At 34.5% G+C, this 24,381-nt stretch overlaps 1 protein-coding gene across 1 annotated transcript; it reads left to right on the forward strand.

The window, feature by feature from the left end:
• Positions 1-22,070: 22,070 nt before the first annotated feature.
• On the forward strand, positions 22,071-24,180 carry LOC107953131 (calmodulin-7). Its single transcript, XM_016888359.2, has 2 exons — positions 22,071-22,341; positions 23,610-24,180. The coding sequence occupies exons 1-2, from the start codon at positions 22,266-22,268 to the stop codon at positions 23,981-23,983; spliced, it is 450 nt and encodes a 149-aa protein (XP_016743848.1). The 5' UTR covers positions 22,071-22,265; the 3' UTR covers positions 23,984-24,180.
• The last annotated feature ends 201 nt before the right edge of the window (positions 24,181-24,381 follow it).

The following is a 24,381-nucleotide window of genomic DNA, read 5'->3' on the forward strand; positions in this document are numbered from 1 at the left end:
CAATAGGCTTTTGCAATAGTTACTGGCACTAACAAACTAGCATATAATAATCAGTTAAAGCCTGAGAAATAAACGCACAAGCATTAGCAAGAATTGTCTCAATTCCATAATTTGAAAATTTTGTTCTTAGATAAATCATTAAACAAATAATCTCGCAAACTATAGGTTGCAAGTTGATAACTCACATGTGGTTATCTGATAGATGCATCTACTAAAATTATATCAAAACATCCACTTTCTGGATAAATAAGCCTATATTTCTTTCAGATATACAAGAGATTCAATCTCAACTTTTGTTAGTGAGGTTTAATAATTCATATTCTTTGAAAATAAGTAACACTTGAAAAATGAAGAACCTTCAAGTTCCATAATAAATTTCCATGTAAATTCTCATTTTGCCGCATCATTGTTGACCAGGGTGGTCTAATCAATTATGCCAGTTAATTAATATATTTGGACTAGTAAATTATACTAATGTAAACTTTTAGTTTACCATTGCATGTGATTTTACCATACTAATACATGCATAATACAAACTAGAGGAAAAGACACTACTTTTTCAATACAAAATTCTTACCCAATATAATAGATGCAATATATAGAAATCAATCGTATCCTCATCCACAATCTCAATATGATAACTATTACAACATATATCATTTTAAAACATAATTACTTCAAAACTGACTAGAACATTTTGTATTAGTTTTGCAACTTCCTTTAAAACATATCCTTTTAAAACATATATCCCAATTATCACTTTGTTTTTTCAAATAACCATGTATTACCTCTTCTGAAGCTTTGAATTAATTTTGTACTATGAAATATTAACATTTTTCATTATCACATTGAACATAGGTTAACAATATATTAGCTATTTTTGAGCCTTAAATTGGTTTTGTACCATCAGAGATTGGTTTGTTTAATTAAAAAACAAGAAAAATGCTTTTATCCCTAAGGATAGTATGCACTACTATATTGTCTACTCGACATATGTTTCCTTCCTTATAAGTAACATAAGATATTCATGTGTACAACAGGTACATAACCAACAACTTTTCATAAAATATCTTTCTTCCTTGAAGGGTTATATTGAGAACCCTTGTTGCTCTCTTATTTATCTAGATGTTTCCATTTCTAGTGGTGAGAAAAGTTTACCAATAAGATATCCAAAAATTAAGTAATTAATGCCACAATTCACAAAAAGGATGCAACTCATACTTTTAAAAATTTCGTCTTTAACAAAATACATACAATTTTGAGGAATATGACCATAAGATTGCATATAAATATCAAAATCAAATCATAAAATTAAAGTTTAGTATTGGATAGTAAATACATTATAGCAGCAAGTTCTTCAATATGGATTATAGAAGTTCTAAAAATTAACATGTTAACATTTAAAATAATCACCATTGTAGGGCCCAATTTTAGCTCGGGGCCCAGACCAATACCAAAACCAAAAAAAAACAGAACAAATAAAAAACAAAGTCCAAATTACAACCCAAAGTAAATACCCAACACAAAAACTAAAATAAACTCAATACCCAAGTCCACAACCTAAACATGTTTTCAGCAAAGAGCAAAACCCTAATAGCCAACACCTTCACGCTGCCAACAGCAACCACCACTGAGCGACGTTGACCTCCGAACCCTCCGCGCCCACTCCACGTCGTCATCCCTGCGAAAAAAACGCAGCAAAATAGAAGTTTTGTTGTATTTTCAGGTATAAAAACCCAAATAAACCATTGTATTAAGGACTTTTTTTTAAGAGTACAAAGAAAATACATAGAAATCAGAGTAAAATATTTGAAAGAGAGCCGAGGTGATTTTTACTTTCGTTTTACTTTTCTGTTTTATTTTATTTTATTTTATTTCATTTTTAATTTTTTTTACATACAAAACTAAAATATTTAAAAAGGGGAGTTTACCTTTTGTTTCACCTACAAAGAGGGATTTTTTCGCACTTCCGGCCACCGTATACGATGGCGCGTGCAGCGGCGACTCTCCGATCCTGTGGTTGGATTCTGGAAACCTTCAGAGAAAAGTGATTTTTTTTTTTGAAATTTGGGGAGAAGAATGAATTTTTTTTAAAAAAAATCAGCTTTTAAAGGGTATTAACACGGCACCAAAACGGCGCCATTTAGGGGCAGGACCCACGCGTGTGACCGGACCAGGAGAGGATCTGCGTGTTTTCTCTTTATGGGTTATTTACCTTTTTGGTCCTCCCGCATTTTTATTTTAATTTTTTAAATCCATTTTCTTTTTATTTTCAATTTACCCTCATAACTTGGCTTCAATTTTGAACAAGTCCTTATTGACTAGTGCTTTTTGGAAGGTAGGGAATATTTCCTTATTCGGCCCCTCCATGTTATTCGTGCCATACAAATAGGTCCTTCCTTTTTTTATATTTCAAATTGGCCCCAAAACTTCAATTTTCAATTCAATTTAGTCCCTTCTCAATTATTTTGGCTATTTTATTAATTAATTTGGGTTTTATATTTATTATTATTACATTTATTATGATTATTTAGTATTATTACTATTGTTATTACTATTACCATTATTATTTATTGACATTGTTATTATTACTATTATTATTTTTATCTTTTTATTTTACTATTATTTATGTTTATTATTGTTATTATTATTATTACTATCATTATTATTTTTACTATTACAATTATTTTCTATAATTATTATTTTCATCTTTATTATTATTATTATTATTATTATTACTACTATCCTTATTTTTCTTTTTTCCTTTTTTCTAAAAAAACAATTTCATTCAAAGTTTCCCTATTCTTGTGTTTATGTGTTCATCCTCATTTTAAATTAAACTTTTCACTAGAATTTTCTTTGTTGTTTCATTTATTATTCCTTTATTATTTTATTTATTTCATTTTTATTGTGTTTTTTTTCTCATCGTTATTTTTTATTATATATTTATTTACTCATTTATTTATTTATGTCTTTATATACCTGTAAGTTTTTGTTATTCATTATTATTGTATTTGCATCATCATTATTCGTCAAGTACGACCAGTTTTACGTTTTAATCAATTTTCGATTTTAAATGTTACATGGATTTTATCCCTTTTTACCCAAACTCATAAAAAAGGATTTTTCAAATAGAGGTAATATTTCGTATTTGAAAATTCGAGAAATCGTGCCCTAACGTGCTGAGTTTCGATTTTCCGTTTGACCAAATAACTAAATATCCTTTCGAAATTCTATCCATGTTTTCTTAAATTAAAAAACAAGGCAATATTTCGTGTTTGAAAATTCGAAAAATCGTGCCCTAACGTGCTGGGTTTCGATTTACCGTTTGACCAAATAATCGAATACCCTTTTAAAATTTCTTTGCATGTTTTGGAAATCATGAGGTGGTCTCAGTTTTTTGAGGCTTAAAATATCGTATCCTAACGTGTTGGATGTGATATTTTATTCCTTTGGAACGAGTGAGTCTTAAAATCCAACTCGAGTTGTTTGCACATTTTTAAAGGGATCATATTTTATCATTTTTTTTCAAATCTTCAACCTTAGGACATTAATTAGTCAATTGGTACCAATTTTGGGCGTTACGAGGGTGCTAACCCTTCCTCGTGCGTAACCGACTCTCGAACACTTTTTCTCGTATTTCGTGAATCTAAAATCATTGTTTTAATAAATCAAAAATGTTTTATTAAAATAATCAATTCAAGGTGATCCGATCACACCTCAAAAAAAGATCGGTGGCGACTCCATACCTCGTTTTAAATTCGACCCCCGTTTTTCAAAAATAAAATGGTTTCGACAGCTTGGTGACTCCACTGGGGACCAATAAGAGAGTCAAGCCGTAAAATTTGTTATTTTCTGTCATTTCGTCGAAAATCGAAAATTTGATTTGAAAACTCATGCCCCTTTTATCGCATTTGTTGTGATTTGAGATACGTAGGATATTCCTGCATCATATTACATGATCAATGTGGTCACACCTTTTAAGTGGGAGTGAGAAACTATGTCTTCATGAGGTTTTCACCTCCGCATGGGCTAGTGGACTGCTTCCGGGATACATCCGTACTTATGTCTTTGTGAGGTTTTCACCTCCGCATGGCCATAGGAAAATGTATTCCCCTAAACTGAACTCAATCCACATGAGCCTATAATGAGTGAGGGTTGAAGAATCTGCTGGTTCAAGTACCCTTTCTTAGAGCTGAGCCACATATAGTTAGCCCTAGGACCCCGCCCTAGGTAGAGCTATGCTGAAACCTAGTGGTTGCCCGGATAGGTGTTTGATCATTTTTTTATTTATTTGCCTTAACTTTTATTATATGATACTGACTTGTTTACTTTTGTTTTGGTTATGATTGCATTGCATTTTCAAGCTTTAAAAGAGGTGTCGATTTCTGTTCGGTTACTAAGTTAGAAAGCTTGTCATGGAGAGCGAATTCCTTGATAAAGTGGAGGATAATACGGCTATCCGTATGTGGTCAGAAAAGATGCAAATTGAGAAAAGGGATAGCCTAGCTACGGGGTATACATCGGAGTTGTGGAACTTCGCTAGTATCAATATGATCCAAAACGAGTTTCAGGAATTGAGGGATATATGGGCACGTTGGGATGATAAGGCTAGACAATTGTTCTATCAAAATTATGGCGACTTACCCTACCTGCTCGACATCAAGGTGGACAAGTACTTGTTTCAGGCTATAGCTCAGTTTTGGAACCCAGCATATAGTTGTTTCACCTTAGGGAAGGTAGACTTAGTGCCTACTGTGGAGGAGTATACAGCTTTACTTCGTTCTCCAAAGGTTCAAGTTAACAAAACTTATTCCAAGGCTGCTAATGCCCCAGTTTTTGTAAAGAAATTAATGAGTATCACCGGGATGAGTGAACAATGGATTACAGCCCGAATTCAGTAAAAAAGTGATGGTAAGTGCATTCCTTGGGTAAGTTTGAGGGATTTGATCGTAGCACATCTAGATATGAAGAAAAAGGTTGATGTATTCGCCTTAAGTATCTATGGTTTGGTAATTTTTCCCAAAACTTTAAGGCATATAGATGAAGCAGTTGTCGACTTATTTGAATGACTTGACAAATGGGTCACACTAGTGCCGGTAATTCTAGCTGAGACATTCAGATCTTTGAGTGCATGTTGGAGGGCAGGTGAAGGTAGATTTATAGAGTGCGCGCAGTTATTGTTAGCTTGGTTCCACAGCCATTTCTGGAAGGTGGATAAAGTTTCCTATCGGGTTTTCTCTGAGAATTACTCCCCGTTAAAGAAGATAACAGCCACGCCCAGGAAAGATGACATTATCAGAAGAGAACTGATCACGCTCCTTCGAAATCTCTAAGAGGAGGACATTAAGTGAAGAGCTCCATGTTTGGTTCCTAATGAGATCCTCTATCAGTGTGGGAGTTTTGATTGGGTACTTCTGCCTGGAATTTAGGGAGCCGTTAGATATACCCCTTTGCTTGTTCTAAGACAGTATAGATTAAGATAGTTTATACTGATGACACATGGACTAGCCTAAAGTGAGTTTTCGTATAGGAAAAAATTTATAAGAAGAAAGTTCGAGAAATTTCTGATGTTTGGAAACAAACACGCCGAATGAAGAGATTGGCTGTAGGTTCAATGACGACTTCTGAATACAATGGGTGGTTGAATAAAAGAGTCAATGATAGCATCCCTAGGCTGAGTTTAGAGGGCATTCAGTCGATGGAAGAATACTTGCAAGTAATCCCCTCCGAGCTAGAAATTATCAAACAAGACTTCGAAAAGAGAAATTCGGAGTTAGGAAAAAAGATAGAGCAATTGGAGAAGGAAAAGTTGCATCTAAGGTTAGACGCCGTTGTCTAGAAACTCGAGGCCGAGAATTTAAGAAAGGGAAAGAGAAAGGTTGAAGAAGAATTGGACAGTTTAAAGACTGATTAAAAGAAGTTGCGCATGTGATGAAAACAGCCGGATTGGGGAAGACATTGGAGCAGTGGCGACAAGAAGTTCAAGAAGAAAAGGCTAGAGCTAATCAGTGGGAGAAGAGGTTCCATGATGCTTGAGCACGCGAAAACGCCTTAAAAAAGAGCTTGATTGAGGGCAAAGATGAGAAGCAAATGTTAGTAGCTCTAATAGCAGAGTTAGAAAAGGCACTGCACTAGCATCGAGGTCGTGACTTCGACATTGAATTAAGAGCCAGCCTGAATAAGATAGAGGATTTGAAAGAGAAAGTTGAAGAACTTAAAGATGCGCTACAGAACTACGAACTTCGAATTGAATCCCTTGAGTCGAATAATGAGCAATGGAATGAGCAACTTCGTCAATCGCAGGACCAGGTCAGGGATAGGGATTACGTCATGGGCGAAGTCGTGGCTCAAATATGAGAATTGGCTAATCATCTACAGAATTTAGCAGTTCAGGTAGATGTGCTAAGTGTAAAATACGAGTTGGAGTCGGACCGAGGCCGAGAGCTAGCTTGACTTCTTAAGAGAGTTAAAACTTTGAGCATCAGGGCAACGCTATATCTATAATTTTCTTTATGTAAAGGATTTTGTTTTCTAATAAAGTTATTCTAAATGAAATTGAATCAGAATCAACAACTCTTTAGTCTTGCATTCATCTCATACATTTACATTACATCGTATCATATGCATTAAACTTCACAAAAGAACCATAATTAATTAGAAATCATATTATAGCTACCCTGGAACATCACTACTACACACAGAGAAAAACTAAAGTTATGGATCAAAAGTTGGAAAAACTGGAATAAATACAGAAAGAAATGCAGGATCGGCTGCAAGCACAGATGCAAGAGCAATTGGCCAAGATTCAGCAGGATATGAAAGATCAGATGCTAGAATCGTAGAAGAACATGAAGAATTAGTTAACCCAGTTACTACTTGGAGGGCCAGGAAAAGGGAAGAGCTCTATGGTAAACCTCGAGGATGACAGTGAGGACCCTGTCTACCCACCAGGTTTTGCCCCAACAAATACCCCAGTGCAGCCTAACGCATATCCACCAAGGGTATCTGTCAATATCAGCCCTCAGCATCAAGTCGGCATTTCGGTATTAACACACTTCTCGATAGGCTCAGGCACTGGAAATAATCCGGTAAATCCCAGTGTCCCTAATTTGGATAACATGGCAGAGGTAGAAAGGGCAAAAGAAGAACTCCCAAAGTAGCTAGAAGTCTGATACAAATGGCTAGAGGAGAAGTTTAATGTGCTGGAAAGCGTTGACTATCAGTGTGGTATGGATGCTAAGGAGTTAAGTTTGGTTCTGGATCTAGTACTCCCTTCGAAATTCAAAATACCGGAGTTTGAGAAATACAATGGAACCAGCTACCCTGAGGCCCAATCATGATGTTTTTTCGGAGGATGACTGGTCATGTCAATAATGATCAGTTGTTAGTTCACTGTTTTTAGGACAGTTTGATTAGGGCTGCGGCCAAATGGTACAATCAACTGAATCGCACCAAAATCAAATCATGGAGGGACTTAACACAGGCCTTCATGAAATAGTATGGCCATGTGACGGACATAGCGTTTGACAAGCTCACGTTACAGAATATGGAGAAGAAGTCGAGTGAAAGTTTCAGGCAATATGCCCAGAGATGGAGGGAAGTTGCTACACAAGTCCAACAACCACTACTAGAAAAAGAAACAACCATGCTTTTCATTAATACTTTGAAAGCACCCTTCATTAATCACATGTTGGGCAGCGCAACTAAGAGTTTCATGGACATAGTGACGTCCGGTGAAATGATAGAGAATGCGATAAGGTGAGAAAAGATAGAAGCTGTGGAAAGTACCAGGAGGTCAGCCCCGAAGAAGAGAGAAAATGAGGTTAGCAATGTGAGCGTGGCTTATGTAAAACTAATCACGGTAAAACAACCAAGAACGGTGGCTACGAGCCAGCAAGCTTCACCAAAACAAAAGCCCAATACAAAGCAAAGCACGAAGAAGCTTCAGTTTACACCAATTCCAATAACGTACCGGAAGCTGTACAAAAGTCTATTTGATGCGCACGTTGTATCCTCTGTCTACTTAAAACCGGTTCAACCCCCATATCCCAAATGGTACGATGCAAGTACTCAATGTGGATACCATGCGAGAATAGCGGGACACTCGATAAAGAATTGCTTCTCTTTTAAAAAGCTAGTCGAAAGGCTCATTAATATAGGCGTTGTGAAGTTTGATGATGTACTTGGTGTAGGAAATCTGTTACCCAATCATACTAATAATAGGGTGAACGCAATAATCGATAATGTGGGGAAAAGAATCAAGTTAAATGTTGTAGAAGTTAGAACACCGTTGAGAGAGGTCTGGAGAAGAATGGTGGAAAGGGGTTTAATCATGCAAGACGTGGGGAGCAAACCCTGAGAAGTGAGGAACTATTATGAGTTCCACGAGGAGGAGGACTATGAAATTCAGAGATGCAGTGAATTAGGGCTCTGATGCAGGGTCTAATGGACAATAAGGAGCTAGAGTTCTTTGAGTTCACTGAAGGAAAGGACGTGTGCACCACAGGAGGAGAATCAGTAGAGAATGTCGCTGAGGTCAATCGATCGGTGGTGATCATCTCACGACCAAGAATCAACGAAGCCAGAGTAAAAACGGCACCGAGAGTTATAATTCAGAAACCTGTAACTTTTCCTTATAAAGATAGCGAAAGGGTGCCCTGGAATTACAATTGTAATGTGACATATTTGGGAAAGGAAAGTCTGGTTAGCATGCCAGATACGAAAGTCGGGCCTGAAAAATGGAAGTCCCCGATGATGGAACAGGGAGGAAAAAGGTTAGAGCCATTGGTTAATGAACCAGTAACTGAGAATGAAGCCAAAGAGTTTTTGAAATTCCTAAAACACAGCGAGTATAGTGTTATGGAACAGTTGCACAAGCAACCGACACACATATCAGTACTAGCTTTGCTTTTAAACTCACAGATACACCGTAACGCACTGATGAAGGTTTTGAACGAAACCTATGTCGCTGAAGACATTTCGGTGAACAAGCTAAACCATCTTGTCAGCAACATAAGCGCCGATAACTTCATTTCTTTTAGCGACGATGAGATACCGCCAGGGGACATGGGGTCCACCAAATCTCTGCACATCATTACTTGGTGCAAAGGTTATACACTACCGGGGGTATTAATTGATAATGGATCGGCACTGAATGTCTTGCCCCTATCTACATTGAACAGGTTACCTATAGATAGCTCTCATATGAAGGCATGCCAAAACATAGTGAGAACATTCGATGGAACCGAAAGGAGAGTAATGGGAAGGATTAAGATCCCCCTTCTGATCGGACCCAATACGTACAAGGTAGACTTCCTCGTGATGGACATCAGGCCCTCTTATAATTATTTATTGGGGAGGCCTTGGATTCACTCGGCGGGAGCAGTACCATCATCATTGCACCAAAAGCTGAAGTTGGTGACAGATGGTCAACTGATAACCATAAATGCAGAGGAGGACATTATCGCATTCGTTACTAGTGATGCGCCGTACATAGAGAATGATACTGAGGAAATAGAGTGTTCCTTTCGGTTATTAGAGTTCGTAAATGCAACTTTCATCATCGAAGGAGGCAAGGTCCCAATGCCAAAAAATATCCGGAGCTACGAGGATGAGCCTACGACTAATGGTAGGAAAAGGAGCATTGCTTGGAAGGGGACTCGAAAAATACCTCTATGGACGGGTTAAAGTGCCGGGCTTGGCTGACAAGCGGGATCGTTTTAGCTTGGGGCATAAGTCAGACTCCAAACAGAGGAGGAAAGAGCTGGAGAGGAAGCAAGAGAGACGAAGGGCACGATTGAGTGGGGCTGAGGTCAAATAGGAATCAATGACCTTTCCTTATATATCTAATACATTTGTATCAGGAGGAATTATCCATCCTGAACCAAGGATGACAAGAGAAAGAATGGCTGAAGATATGATGGAAATTTTCTGAACAACTGAACTGCGAAGGAAATTCGTTTAGTTTTTAGAGCTAATACAAAGTAATGTTCAAAATACACTTGTTGTTTTAAGCCTAGAAACAATAAGAATCTTTTGTGAAATAGGCTCATGTTCAAACATCTTTATTTTCAATAAAAAATGCATTCTTGTATCTCATATCGGGCAAATATTCTTTTTTCTCTCATTTCATTCATAACCATGTCATACAAATAAGCCACTCTTAGATTCATTCTTTGGATATTCTTTCATGCCTACAATAGGTTTCTAGATATCAACGATACGAGCAACGTTGTTACGGACCCAGAATCCCCTTTTAAGCGAGATACGGGCTTAGAGGGATCTCAGGATTTTGAAGATGACCAAGACTGTGGGTTATCTCCGGATTTGTTAAGAATTATAGAACGGGAAGAGAAACAGATTCTACCCCATAAAGAGACAATTGAGAGTGTGACTTTAGAAGAAAGGAAAGAGGTAAAAATTGGAACTTGCATAACCAAGGAAACATGGCAGGACCTCGTTAAACTATTGCAAGAGTTCAAAGATGTCTTCGCATGGTCGTATCAAAACATGCTTGGTTTAAGCACTGATATTGCAGTGCATCGCGTCCCCATAAAGGAGAAGTGCAAGCTAGTTCAACAGAAACTCCGAAGGATGAGACCCGATGCCGCAGTACAAATAAGGGAAGAGGTCAAGAAGCAATTTGATGCTGGGTTCTTACAAGTGGTGAATTACTCAGAATGGGTAGCCAATGTTGTCCCTGTCCCTAAGAGAGATAGAAAAGTACGGATGTGTATATTACAGAGACCTAAATAAGGCCAGCCCAAAGGACAATTTCTCGCTGCCCCATACTGACACCCTGGTGGATAATAAGGCAGGTTACTCACTGTTCTCTTTCATGGATAGTTTCTCTGGATACAACCAGATAAAGATGCATCCTGTAGACATGGAAAAGACCACATTCATAACCTTCTGGGGAACATTTTGTTATAGGGTAATGCCATTTGGGTTAAAAATTGCGGAGCAACGTATCAAAGAGCCATAGGAACCTTGTTTCATGACATGATGCACAAGGAGATTGAGGCTTACATTGATGATATGATCGCAAAATCCCAAACATAAAAAGAGCACATACAGGTTTTGAGGAAATTATAATTGAAGTTGAAAAAATTCCAGCTAAAGCTCAATCCAACAAAATGTACTTTCGGGGCTAGATCAAGAAAGCTACTCGGTTTCGTAGTCAGTGAAAAAAGAATCGAGGTCGACCCTGACAAAGTCAAGGCTATACAACAATTACCCCCACCACGCACTCAGAAAGAAGTTCGAGGTTTTCTGGGAAGACTAAATTACATTACCCAGTTCATTTCGCAACTAACTGAGAAATGTGACCTCATATTTCGTCTTCTCAAGAAGCACAACCCAGGTGCGTGGGATGATGAATGCCAGAAGACCTTTGACAGGGTTAAACAATATTTGTTCAATCCCCCAGTGTTAACACCACCTAGTCCAAGTAGACCATTGATACTGTATTTGACGGTATTTGACAATTCAATGGGATGTGTGCTTGACCAACACGACGAGACAGGAAGGAAAGAAAAGACGATATAATAACTCGGTAAGAAATTCATTGAGTGTGAAATGAGATACTCGCCAATTGAGAAACTATGTTGTGCTTTGTTTTGGACAACTCAGAGATTGAGGCAGTACATGTTATATCACACGACTTGGTTAATCTCGAAATTAGACCCTCTTAAGTACATGATGGAGTCAACGCTCTGAATGGAAGGATGGCTTGATGGAAAATTCTACTCTCCGAATTCGACATGATTTATATAAACCAGAAGGCTATGAAGGGGAGCGCAATAGCAGATTTTCTAGCCAGTAGAGCTTTAGAAGATTACGAGCCTTTCAACTTTAATTTCCCTAATGAAGATCTGATGTATGTGGCAACTATCAAAGAAGACACTCCAGAAGATCTTCCTTGAAAATTGAATTTTGACGGAGCATCAAACACTGTTAGTAACAGAATTGGGGCAGTCCTGATATCCCCAAGTGGAGATCATTATCCATTCACTTACAAATTGGATTTTAATTGCACAAATAAATGGCAAAGTATGAAGCATGTATCATGAGAATCCGTACAACTATAGAGCGTAAAATCAAGGTGCTAGAGGTATATAGGGATTTCGCAGTGGTGATCTACTAGCTCAAGGGTGAATGGGAAACAAGAGACCCAAAGTTGATCAATTATCGAGAGCTAATTCTGGATTTAATCAAGGTGTTTGATGATATCACTTTCCTTTACCTCTCACGAGATGAAAATCAGATGGCTGATGCCTTAGCCACGTTAGCCTCTATGATCAGAGTAAATAAACGAGAGGATATGAAGCTGATCCAGATGAGTATTTGTAAGGCTCCAGCTCATTGTTACAATATCGACGAAGAAGTGAAGAGAGATGATTATCCTTGGTATTATGATATTCTATGATATGTGAAGAACTGTGAATACCCTGAACAGGCAACTGAAAATGATAAGAAAATGTTGAGGAGGTTGGCTAGTGACTATGTCTTAGACGGAGATATTCTATATAAAAGAAAGAAAGATCAGGTGCTGTTAAGATGTGTTGACGCTGTTGAAGCTAAGGAAATCTTGGAGAAAGTCCATGAAGGTGTTTGCGAGACGCATGCTAATAGGTTCACAACGGCCAGGCAAATCATGAGATTCAGGTATTACTGGTCCACGATGGAAGGAGATTGCATCAATTACACCAAGAAATGCCATAAGTGTCAAATTTATGGAGACAAGATCCATGTGCCTCATTCACCTCTTCACGTTATGACTTCTCCGTGGCCTTTCTCAATGTGAGGCATGGACGTCATTGGGCCAATCTCTCCGAAGGCTTCTAACGGATATTGATTCATCTTTTTGGTCATTGATTACTTCACCAAGTAGGTAGAGGCTGCTTCATACGCCAACGTCACAAAGTCGGTGGTCAGCAAGTTCTTGAAGAAAGAGATCATATGTCGATATGGCATGCTGGAAAGGATCCTATCTAACAACACGTTAATTTGAATAACAGCGTGATAGTGGAGGTTTGCAGTCAGTTCAAAATTAAGCATCACAACTCGTCACTGTATTGCCCGAAAATGAATGGTGCAGTTGAGGCGGCTAACAAAAATATCAAGAAGATCGTGGGGAAAATGATTGAGACCTACAAAGATTGGCATGAAAAGTTACCATTTGCTCTTTTTGCCTATCGAACATCTATTAGAACCTTTACCGCGGCAACACCTTACTCATTGGTTTATGGGATGGAGGCAGTTTTGCCCATCGAAGTTGAAATTCCTTTTCTCTGGGTTTTATCAGAGTTGAGGTTGGACGAAGCAGAATGGATCCAGTCTCGGTATGATCAGCTGAACTTGATTGAAGAAAAGAGGTTAAAGGATATCTGTCATGATTAAATGTACCAAAAGCGAATAATGCGAGTTTACAACAAAAAGGTTCACCCTAGAGTATTCCATGAGGGGGACTTGGTATTAAAACAGATTCTCCCTATGCAAAAAGATTTCAGGGGGAAATAGATGCCAAACTGAAAAGCACCCTATGTGGTAAAAAAGGCTTTTTCTGGGAGAGCGTTGATATTAGTGGAAATAGACTGTAAAAGCCTTCCCAACCCAGTAAATTTGGATTCAGTCAAGAAGTACTTCACCTGAAAAGGGAGAGGCCAAGGCGAAAACCCGCAAAAGGCTCTTTGAAAAAAAAAAGGGAGAGGCCAAGGTGAAAACCCGAAAAGGGCACCTCGAGACCAAAGGGGTTTTGGATTGAAAACCTGGAAAGGGCAATTCAAATTTTGATTGAAAATGAGACATGTGATAATCTGCTATGCTTGAATTAACAAAGAGGAAGTATGCTACGTCTTGGGGCATCAACAAAGTACTCTGGATTTCTTAGGCATATGTTAAGCTCAAAGTGGTCCTCGGAGAGTCCGTGCAGAGAAACTTAGACTGCGATATTTGGGCCACTTATTTGTTCTCCCTCTTACTTATTTTTGTATCTCGACAATTTTTGCTTTCTTGGGTTAATTCGTTCTTCTTAGATTTTGTTCCTAATAAATTGCAGTTTTATCCATTTTTATAATCTTTTTCAAGCATTTCGTATTGGAATAATGATTAATGGACTAATAACACTTTCACAAAAGGAGATCTTCACATTACTCTGGAAGCTTCTAAATGGTGCAAGAACTTGAAACAAGACAATTATTTAGAGCTCACCAAGCCTAAGGACTGAAAATGCTTGAGAAGAGAACTCTAGATTTTCTGTTAGTTGAACAAGAAGACATACGTCAATGATACAATCTAAACAAGCAGCAGGCTATAATAGCTCAAAGTTAAAAAAGACATTCTCATGACAATCTACATTCATACAAATGTCATTCATAATACATCTAGTTAAGAGCATTTGACTCATTCTTATCATGGCATCCTAATCATTAGGCATAAACATAGGCCTATGAAATCGATTCTACAGGTATGTCCCCAAGAGGATAATGTAGCAAGTTTGATTGAAGCTATAAGTTTCGATTAGCCTTATCCCCCTAAGCAGTAGGGAACAGGCTGAAAATTGCAGATCTTATCTCTCTAAGTAGTAGTGGAGCAGATCAAAGATGATTAATCATATCTCTATGTAGTGCAATGGAGCAGATTTAAGCCACTAGCCTTATCTCACTAAGCAGTAGGGAACAGGTTGAAAATTATAGATCTTATCTCCCTAAGCAGTAGTGGAACAGATCGAAGACAGCAAACCTTATCCCCATGTAGTGGTAATAGAGCGGATTTAAGCCACTAGCCTTATCCCCCTAAGCAGTAGGAAACAGGTTGAAGATTGCAGACTTATCTCCCTAAGCAGTAGTGGAGCAGATCGAAGACGGGGAGCTTATCTCCATGTAGCGAAAATGGAGCAGATTCAAGCCACTAGCCTTATCCCCTTAACCAGTAGGGAACGGGTTGAAAATTATAGATCTTATCTCCCTAAGCTGTAGTGTAGCAGATCGAGGACAGTGAATCTTATCTCCATGTAGTGTCAATGGAATGGATTTAAGCCACTAGCCTTATCCCCCTAGGTAGTAGGGAAACAGGCTGAAAATTACAGATCTTATCTTCCTAAGTAGTAGTAGAGTAGATCGAAGACGGTGAGTCTTATCTCCTTAAGCAGTAGGGAAACAGGTTGAAAGTTACAGATCTTATCTCCTTAAGCAGTAGTGGAGCAAATCGAAGACGGTGAGTCTTATCTCCCTAAGCAGTAGAGAAGCAGGCTGAAAATTACATATCTTATCTCCCTAAACAGTAGTGGAGCAGATCGCAGACGGTAAGCCCTATCTCCCTAAGCAGTAGTAGAGTAAGCTGAAAATTGTAGATCTTATCTCCCTAAGCAGTAGTGGAGCAGATCGAGGACAGTAAGCCTTATCTTCCTGAGCAGCAGTGGAGCAGGCTGAAGATTACAAATCATATCCCCCTAAGCAGTAGCAGAGCAAATTGAAACAAACATCCTTATACCCCTAGAGATGCAGTGGGTTAAAACGAGGCTACTTAAAGAAATGAAGCATCAAGAAGTCAAGACTTAGCATGACCGGGCAAAATTGGCCTTTTTAAAGTCTTTGCTCTATTCTCGTTACACGACAATGAGCAAAGAGAGGCAGCTGTAGGGCCCAATTTTAGCCCGGGGCCCAGACCAATACCAATACCAAAACAAAAACAGACCAAATAAAAAACAAAGTCCAAATTATAGCCTAAAGTAAATACCCAACACAAAAACTAAAATAAACCCAATACCCAAGCCCACAACCTAAACATGTTTTTAGCAAAAGAGCAAAACCCTAGCAGCCAACACTTTCGCGCTGCTAGCAGTAACCACCACCGAGCCACGTTGACCTCCGAACCCTCCGCGCCCGCTCCACATCGTCATGCCTACGAAAAAAACGCAGCAAAATAGAAGTCTTGTTGTATTTTCGAGTATAAAAACCCAAATAAACCATTGTATTAAAGACCTTCTTTTTTTAAGAGTACAAAGAAAATACATAGAAATCAAAGTAAAATATTTAAAAGAGAGCTGAGGTGATTTTTACTTTCGTTTTACTTTTCTATTTTATTTTATTTCATTTTTAAATTTTTTTTACATACAAAACTAAAATATTAAAAAAGGGGAGTTTACATTTCGTTTCACCGACAAAGAGGGATTTTTTGGCACCTCCGGCCACCGTATACGGTGGTGAGTGCGGTGGCGCGTGCAGCGGCGACTCTCCGATCCTGTGGCTGGATTCTGGAAACCTTCAGAGAAAAGTGAGTTTTTTTTTGAAATTTGGGGAGAAGAATGAATTTTTTTAAAAAAAATCAGCTTTTAAAGGGTATTAAAATGGCACCGTTTTGTGCTATAACCCCAGGCACCAAAACGGCGCCATTTAGGGGCAGGACCCGCGCGTGTGACCGGACCAGGAGAGGATCCGCGTGTTTTCTCTTTATGGGTTATTTACCTTTTCGGTCCTCCCGCATTTTTATTTTTATTTTTTAAATCCATTTTCTTTTTATTTTCAATTTATCCTCATAACTTGGCTTCAATTTCGAACAAGTCCTTATTGACTGGTGTGTTTTGGAGGGTAGGGAATATTTCCCTATTCGGCCCCTCCATGTTATTAGCGCCATTCAAATAGGTCCTTCCTTTTTTTTATATTTCGAATTGGCCCCAAAACTTTAATTTTCGATTCAATTTAGTCCCTTTTCGATTATTTTGACTATTTTATTAATTAATTTAGGTTTTATATTTATTATTATTACATTTATTATGATTATTTAGTATTATTACTATTGTTATTACTATTACCATTATTATTTATTGACATTGTTATTATTACTATTATTATTTTTATCTTTTTATTTTACTATTATTTATGTTCATTATTGTTACTATTATTATTACTATCATTATTATTTTTACTATTACAATTATTTTCTATAATTATTATTTTTATCTTTATCATCATCATCATCATCATTATTATTATTATTATTATTATTATTTCATTATAGTATTATTATTATTACTATTATTTTTGCGATCTTTATTTTTCTTTTTTCTTTTTTAAAAAAAACATTTCATTCAAAGTTTTCCTATTCTTATGTTTATGTGCTCATCCGCATTTTAAATTAAACTTTTCACTAGAATTTTCTTTGATGTCATTTATTATTCCTTTATTATTTTATTTATTTCATTTTTATCGTGTTTTTGTTCTCATCATTATTTTTTATTATATATTTATTTACTCATTTATTTATTTATGTCTTTATATACCTGTAAGTTTATGTTATTCATTATTATTGTATTTGCATCATCATTATTTGCCAAGTACGACCAATTTCATGTTTTAACCAATTTTCGATTTTAAATGTTACATTGATTTTATCCATTTTTACCCAAACTCATAAAAAAGAATTTTTCAAATAGAGGTAATATTTCGTGTTTGGAAATTCGAGAAATCGTGTCTTAACGTGCTGGGTTTCGATTTTTCGTTTGACCAAATAACTAAATATCCTTTCGAAATTCCGTCCATGTTTTCTTAAATTAAAAAAACAAGGCAATATTCCGTGTTTGGAAATTCGATAAATCGTGCCCTAACGTGCTAGGTTTCGATTTATCGTTTGACCAAATAACTGAATACCCTTTCAAAATTTCTTTGCATATTTTGGAAATCATGAGGTGGTCTCAGTTTTTGGAGGCTTAAAATATCGTATCCTAACGTGCTGGATGTGGTATTTTATTCCTTTAGAATGAGTGAGTCTTAAAATCCAACTCGAGTTGTTCGCACAATTTTAAAGGGATCATATTTTATCATTGTATTCAAATCTTCAACCTTAGGACATTAATTAGTCAATTGGTACCAATTTTGGGCATTATGAGGGTGCTAACCCTTCCTCGTGCGTAACAGACTCCCGAACCCTTTTTTCTCGTATTTTGTGGATCTAAAATCATTGTTTTAATAAATCAAAAATGTTTTATTAAAATGATCAATCTCAAGGTGATCCGATCACACCTCGAAAAAAGGTCGGTGGTGACTCCATACCTCGTTTTAAAGTCGACTCCCGTTTTTCAAAAATAAAATGGTTTCGACAACCATCATAAAGACAATGTCAATATCCCTTTATTATTTAGATCCGTCATGATCATCAATCTGTTATGTCAAATTTGATTCAATATCATTCTTATTATTCGTTTCCGCATTATCTCCTTGAAAGGTTCTTTTAAAAATTCCTGTTCATCTCTTACTTATATTCATTTTTCCACTTCTGGTGGTGAAAGGGATCATTATGACCACTCCTTTGGCAATTATATAGTACAACTTATCACGTCCATAATTATGTCTTTATTATGTATTGTCACGGTTGCTTTAGGGAATGAAGCAGATCCAATAAGATGGTTTTTATAATTTTTCATTTGATAATTCACTATTTTATTTAATGACAAGTAACCTAATATTAATTTAAAATATTTCTTAAAATCTTTTTCACATACTGCAACTCCAGGAGCATATTTGAAGTATAAAATGTTCAAACATTTTCTCTAACAAGGTTTCATCACTAATATTCTCTCATATAAATTTAATTGAGAATTTATTCTAATTACTGCAGAGCTATACTCACTCTCAATTTTAAAATCGTGAAACTTCAGGTGCATCCAATCATAAAATTATCATCTTTCGATCGAATATATTTTCTTTTAAATTATTTTACAATTCAAGTGGATCTTTCACAGTTAAACACTTGTGCGGATAAAGTCCACATCTCAAATATAAAAATTCGAGATAATTTTTTACTTATAAAGAAACAATTTTACAAAAAAAAACAAAATTAAAAAAATAGTAGATAAAATAATATTTTAAATAAAATAATTTTAAATATAGTTTAACATCTTAAAAATAAATTTAGTTTTTTTTAGAAATACTGTCTACAAATTAAACAATTATATTTTGTTTAAAATCTATTTAAGAGAAAATTATTTATAATTTTAAAAGTAAGATAGAATACCATTTTAAGATATAAAATTTTTATTAGTTTTTTAAATGAAAAACTAACATTTAAAATCTGAATAAATCAATCTATTTTATTTTAAATTTGTTTGAGATAATAATTCAATAAAAAATTATAATAAATATTATATCAAAATTAAAATAATTTAAAATTTAAATAAATAATTCTTTTCATAAATTTTATAAAAAATAAAAAAATGATTTAATTTAACAACATACAAGTGTCTATATATCTACTAGATATAATAAGAGCAATGAATTTAGATTTAAATAGAAGGAGTTGCCATTTTTCTAAATAAAATAAAATAGGTGAATGATAACATAGTCCGTTTTCTTTATTATCTTACTTTATTTTTACTTTTCTTATTATTTTATTGTTCTTGTCTTCTAATTTGAATTTTTGAATTTAATAAAGAAAGAGTTTTATTACAAATTGTCAAAAGAATCCAAGAAAAAAATATTAAAAAAATATAAAACTTTATATTTCTATTCTATTTTTTCTCTATTTAAATTATATATATACACGCAATAGAGAAAGATAAAATTCGCTTTATTTATCTCTCCAAATTCAAATTTCATTTCACAGAAAAAAATTACTTTATATATATTTGTTTTTATTTTCTTATCATTCATGAGCCACTTGTGCATATTAAATTTATAATATTTCTCATAACATTAGATATTTGTTTAAAATCATTAATTAATTGAAAAAAGTAATTAATTATGAAATATTTTTAAAAAATATTTAATTAATTTAGGATCTATTATATTAATGATATTTAATCTTAAAATAATACCAAAATTCATCACGGTTTGAATATTAATATTAATTTATTATAAATTAATAATAATATAAATAAATTTTTATAAATTTTTATAAATTTTTAAGTTAATTTATTTTAATGTTAAAATTTTTAATATTCAGTTTTTTTTGTAATTTTATGTTTATCTTTCCTCTACTTTAATCATCGAATATAATTAACTCTTATAATATTTAAAAATATAAAATGTATTTGATAAATGTTATTAATATGTACCTTTTTTAAAATTATATTTTAAGTTTAACAATTTAATATTCAATAATTTTAATATTATAACCTTAAGAGTTAAATCAATTAAGTAAAATTTTAACATAAAGAGATAACTTTTAAAAAAATTACTCTATATTTAATATATAAAAAATTCCAAACAACATAAATTTAAATAAAAGACATGAAATAACTTTAAAAAAGTTAAAAGACAAGGAGTAAGAAAATAATTTATTCAAATTGGAAATAAATGCTTAAAATGAAAGGCTGCCACGTGTAAAAATTCTATAATGTGAACACGGACGTTTATTTATTTATAAGTGAATTACAATGGTAGTTACTCGAGTATTAGTTTATTTCTTGTTTAGTTACTAAACTATGAAAAATTATAAAATAGTCACCCAATTATTTAATATTTTCTTTTTTGGTCACCAATTGTTAATTAATAAAGGAAAAGCTTTTAAAATTTGCATAATATCAACTTTAACTCTCAAGATTTATACATTGTGTCAATTTAGTCTTGATTTTAAGAAAATTAACCCTTACAATATTTAAGAAAAGTTACTATTATGGTAGTTTTAAAAGTTGTCACGTCATCTTTCTGTTGGCCATTTAACAACCTGTGATAAAAAAGACAAAATCAAATAGTTAAATTATCATTTTGTAACTTTTTATAATTGGTTGACTTAACAAAAAAAAAACTTGCCGATTGTTGAATAACTGCTAGCATAGTTTACCTTTTACGTATTTATCTAAAACCTTGTCAATGTCATATAATAAACTAGCTTTCTTTACCTGTATGATGCACAAGTTAATAGTATGTATTAATAAAATATATTATAAATTCATATAATAAAATATATTATAAATTAATATAATAAAAATTATGTTTTAAATTTTAAAAACATAATATAACCGTATAATGAGATAAAGATTAAAACATAATATGATCGAAAGTCATAATTACAAAACACTTATACTTGATCTTGTTTAACATTATTCCAATCACAAAAGGTCGTTACAGAGAGTAATGTTGCCTAGTTCCGACCAATTCTCTTCCGTAGAGTGCATTGCAAAATAAATCTGTTGTGCATCTGTGCAGACAGCCCCATGAGGAAGAATTTTTTTTTTTAAATAGAAACTGTATAATATAATAAAATAGTATTTATACTATTACATAATGTTTTGTTTTAATTTTAAATATATATATATTTAACTTAATACAATCAAATGTCAATTTTTTTAAAAATGTGAACATAAATGTTCCTTAGAACCTTGTAATATTTATATGTATTAATTTACATATTAAAATATACTAAATATATTGATGTTGTTCTTTTAAGAAAATATAATTTCTAAATCAGATATGATAAAAATGCATTGAGTCTGACTTGTTTCAGGAATCAAGCCACTCAACCTTTGCTGCTGTTCTATGAGATTTCAAGGGCATCTTTATTATGGCCTATTTTGGGTACAATCATCTGTTTATGGAACCGCTTATGGCTGAAGCTTTTGTTATTTGGGAAGTATTGTGGAGGCTGAAGTCGACAAATTATGACGTGATTATTATAGAGCGGGATTGTTCGTGAGTGATACATTCTTTGATTAAGATATTTCTGAGTACTGGTTATTGATACAAGATTGTCAAAATTTTGCATTTCGATTTCTAACACTTGCCTTTTGTTTGAATTCGCAATGAAGCTAATAAAGTTACTCATTCATTCGCTCGAGTAGTTTTGTTGTGTGCAACTATATTGAATCCGATATTTTATATGTTAATTCCATTGATGGAGATGGACGTAAATTTGGTTATATTGAATTAGCCTGAGGATTTGAATTAGTTTATCCTCTTTTACCGTAGCTATTTTGTCATTTCTCTATTTTTATTAACGTACATAAAAATATATATATATAAATGAAAAGTATGTTTTTTTATTAAGGTATGAAAAGATTAATTCAAATTTATGTTCTGGTGCTGGAAATGCAGTGTATTTAATGATAAGATTGATATTTGGAAATCAAATTTGGACATGAAAGGTAGAATATTTTAATAATGGAAGAAAACATTAGAGCAAAACGGATGCCTTAACGTTGGGCCCAATTTTCGGCCCTTTATATATACCCCTGCCATCCCATCCCCTTCGATATCTTCCGCATTCAATCATTTTTATTCCGCTATTTTCTCTCTCCCCAAACACCCTTTTAAGCCAAAAAGAAGACAATGGCCGATCAGCTCACCGATGATCAGATCTCTGAGTTCAAGGAGGCCTTTAGCCTATTCGACAAGGACGGCGATGGTCTCTTCTAATCTGTTTCTCTTTTAATTTTTTCTCAATGTTTTTTCATTTTTAGTAATTTTCTTTCTTCGATTCGGCTCTGGTTTGCTGATCTACGCATCCTTCTTGTGCTTGTGTTTGTTATTATTATTTTTTAAATTCTCCATTTTCTTTTATGTTTTGAATGATGCGATGGATCTAGGGTTCCGATTTATGAATCTATGATCCTGCTTGATCTAGTTTTTCTTTCGTTTCTTTGATTTTGACTGTTGTTGCTCTTAATTCTTATCCCTTTAATTTTTTTTTCATTTTCTTTATTGTTCTCCTTTCTCGGTCGTCATTGATTTCAACATGTTTTTATTGTTAGGCTTAGATATTTTCTAGATGTAAACATGCTTTCATAGACCATCATTGTATTGGTTATTCGCTTCATTTATATTTTCGAGTTTTGGGTTTGCTGATTCGATTTGGTTTGTGATTCAATGATGATTAATTGTTCCATTTGTGTATATCTTAATCTAATCAGCCAAGTTTCCATGGATTTTGGATGTGATTCCCTTTGATAGAAATTTCGTTTTCAACCTGTATTGAACTATAGGATCATTCTTAGTATTTTATTTCACTTGCATGTTAGTTGTAAAGCCATTGATTCATGGTTCTTTCCTGAAATTTAGCTTTTCTTGTCATGCATAATAGTTATGAATCTAGGATTAAAATGTGCTTGGCTTTTCTAGGTCATGAAAATTCAAGACTTGTTGTGAATGATTCAATTGGTTAATCTTATGGTTTCTAATCCTAAACCGTGTACTGATAACAGTTCACACCTACGAGATTAATTGATGATAAGAAAACATATATGAATTATTGTACAATACATTACATGTATTTTATTTATTAGCTAATCCTTAGATTATCAACTTTCTTTCCTGGCTGTCTATTCATTCTGAAGCTTATCATTGGCTGTAAGAATTGGACTATACATTGCTGAGTAGGCATATGCCTTCATTTTAGGCAAATTGGAAAAATGGTGACTATCCTCTACAGTTCTTGTTTGTCAATTTATTTATCTTTGTTAAATGTCTTGGCAGAGATATACGGGTTTAGAAAAGTTTGAAAATCATCTAGTATCTTTCTACTTGAAAAAGTATGTGCCCTTTTGTATTCTTTAGGTAATATCACATTCGCATGTCTTTTTTTTCTGGCAAAAGGTACTTAACCTCTTCTTATTCCATAACCGATATTATAAAAGACTATTTGTGTTGCATTTATTTTTTCCTTCCTTGTTGCAGGCTGCATTACTACCAAGGAGCTCGGGACTGTGATGCGATCACTTGGGCAGAACCCTACTGAGGCAGAACTTCAAGATATGATTAATGAAGTTGATGCTGATGGAAATGGGACCATCGATTTTCCTGAATTCCTTAACCTGATGGCGAGGAAGATGAAGGATACTGATTCTGAGGAGGAACTTAAAGAGGCTTTCAGGGTTTTTGACAAGGATCAGAATGGTTTCATATCAGCTGCTGAGCTGCGCCATGTCATGACAAATCTCGGTGAGAAGCTTACAGATGAGGAGGTTGATGAAATGATCCGTGAAGCCGATGTTGATGGTGACGGGCAGATCAACTATGAGGAGTTTGTTAAAGTCATGATGGCCAAGTAACTTTCTCACCAACCATAAAGATGAACCAAACATTGATATTAAAGGGAACAGGGCAGATAAGTTCGCTAAGACTTATATCTCTGAATAGGAACATCCATGCTTTTAAATTATTAGCTTTTGTTGTTGATTTGTATCTGTTTTCGTTTGAATTATTGCGGAACCTTAGTGTCATACTCATTTGCTCTGTTTTTTGTTCAGTAGTCCGGGTTGTCAGTGCTTATCTATTTTTTTTTCTTTTTTTAAATTTTTATGTTTGTGATTGGTTTCATGAACCTCGAACAATTTCCAAGAATCGATGTTTTTCCTAATGGTTGACTGGTCTTTTACGTTATTTTTCGAATATAAATTAATTTAATTTTTATATATTTTTTAAAATAATGATGTTTTCATCATTTTTT

Source organism: Gossypium hirsutum, chromosome A07 (assembly GCF_007990345.1).
Source record: "Gossypium hirsutum isolate 1008001.06 chromosome A07, Gossypium_hirsutum_v2.1, whole genome shotgun sequence".
NCBI classification, from domain to species: Eukaryota; Viridiplantae; Streptophyta; class Magnoliopsida; order Malvales; family Malvaceae; genus Gossypium; species Gossypium hirsutum.

Coding starts and splice junctions, on each gene's coding strand:
- LOC107953131 (XM_016888359.2), top strand. CDS start 22,266: ATGGCCGATCAGCTCACCGATGATCAGATCTCTGAGTTCAAGGAGGCC. Junction 22,342..23,609: donor ATTCGACAAGGACGGCGATG/GTCTCTTCTAAT, acceptor TCCTTGTTGCAG/GCTGCATTACTACCAAGGAG.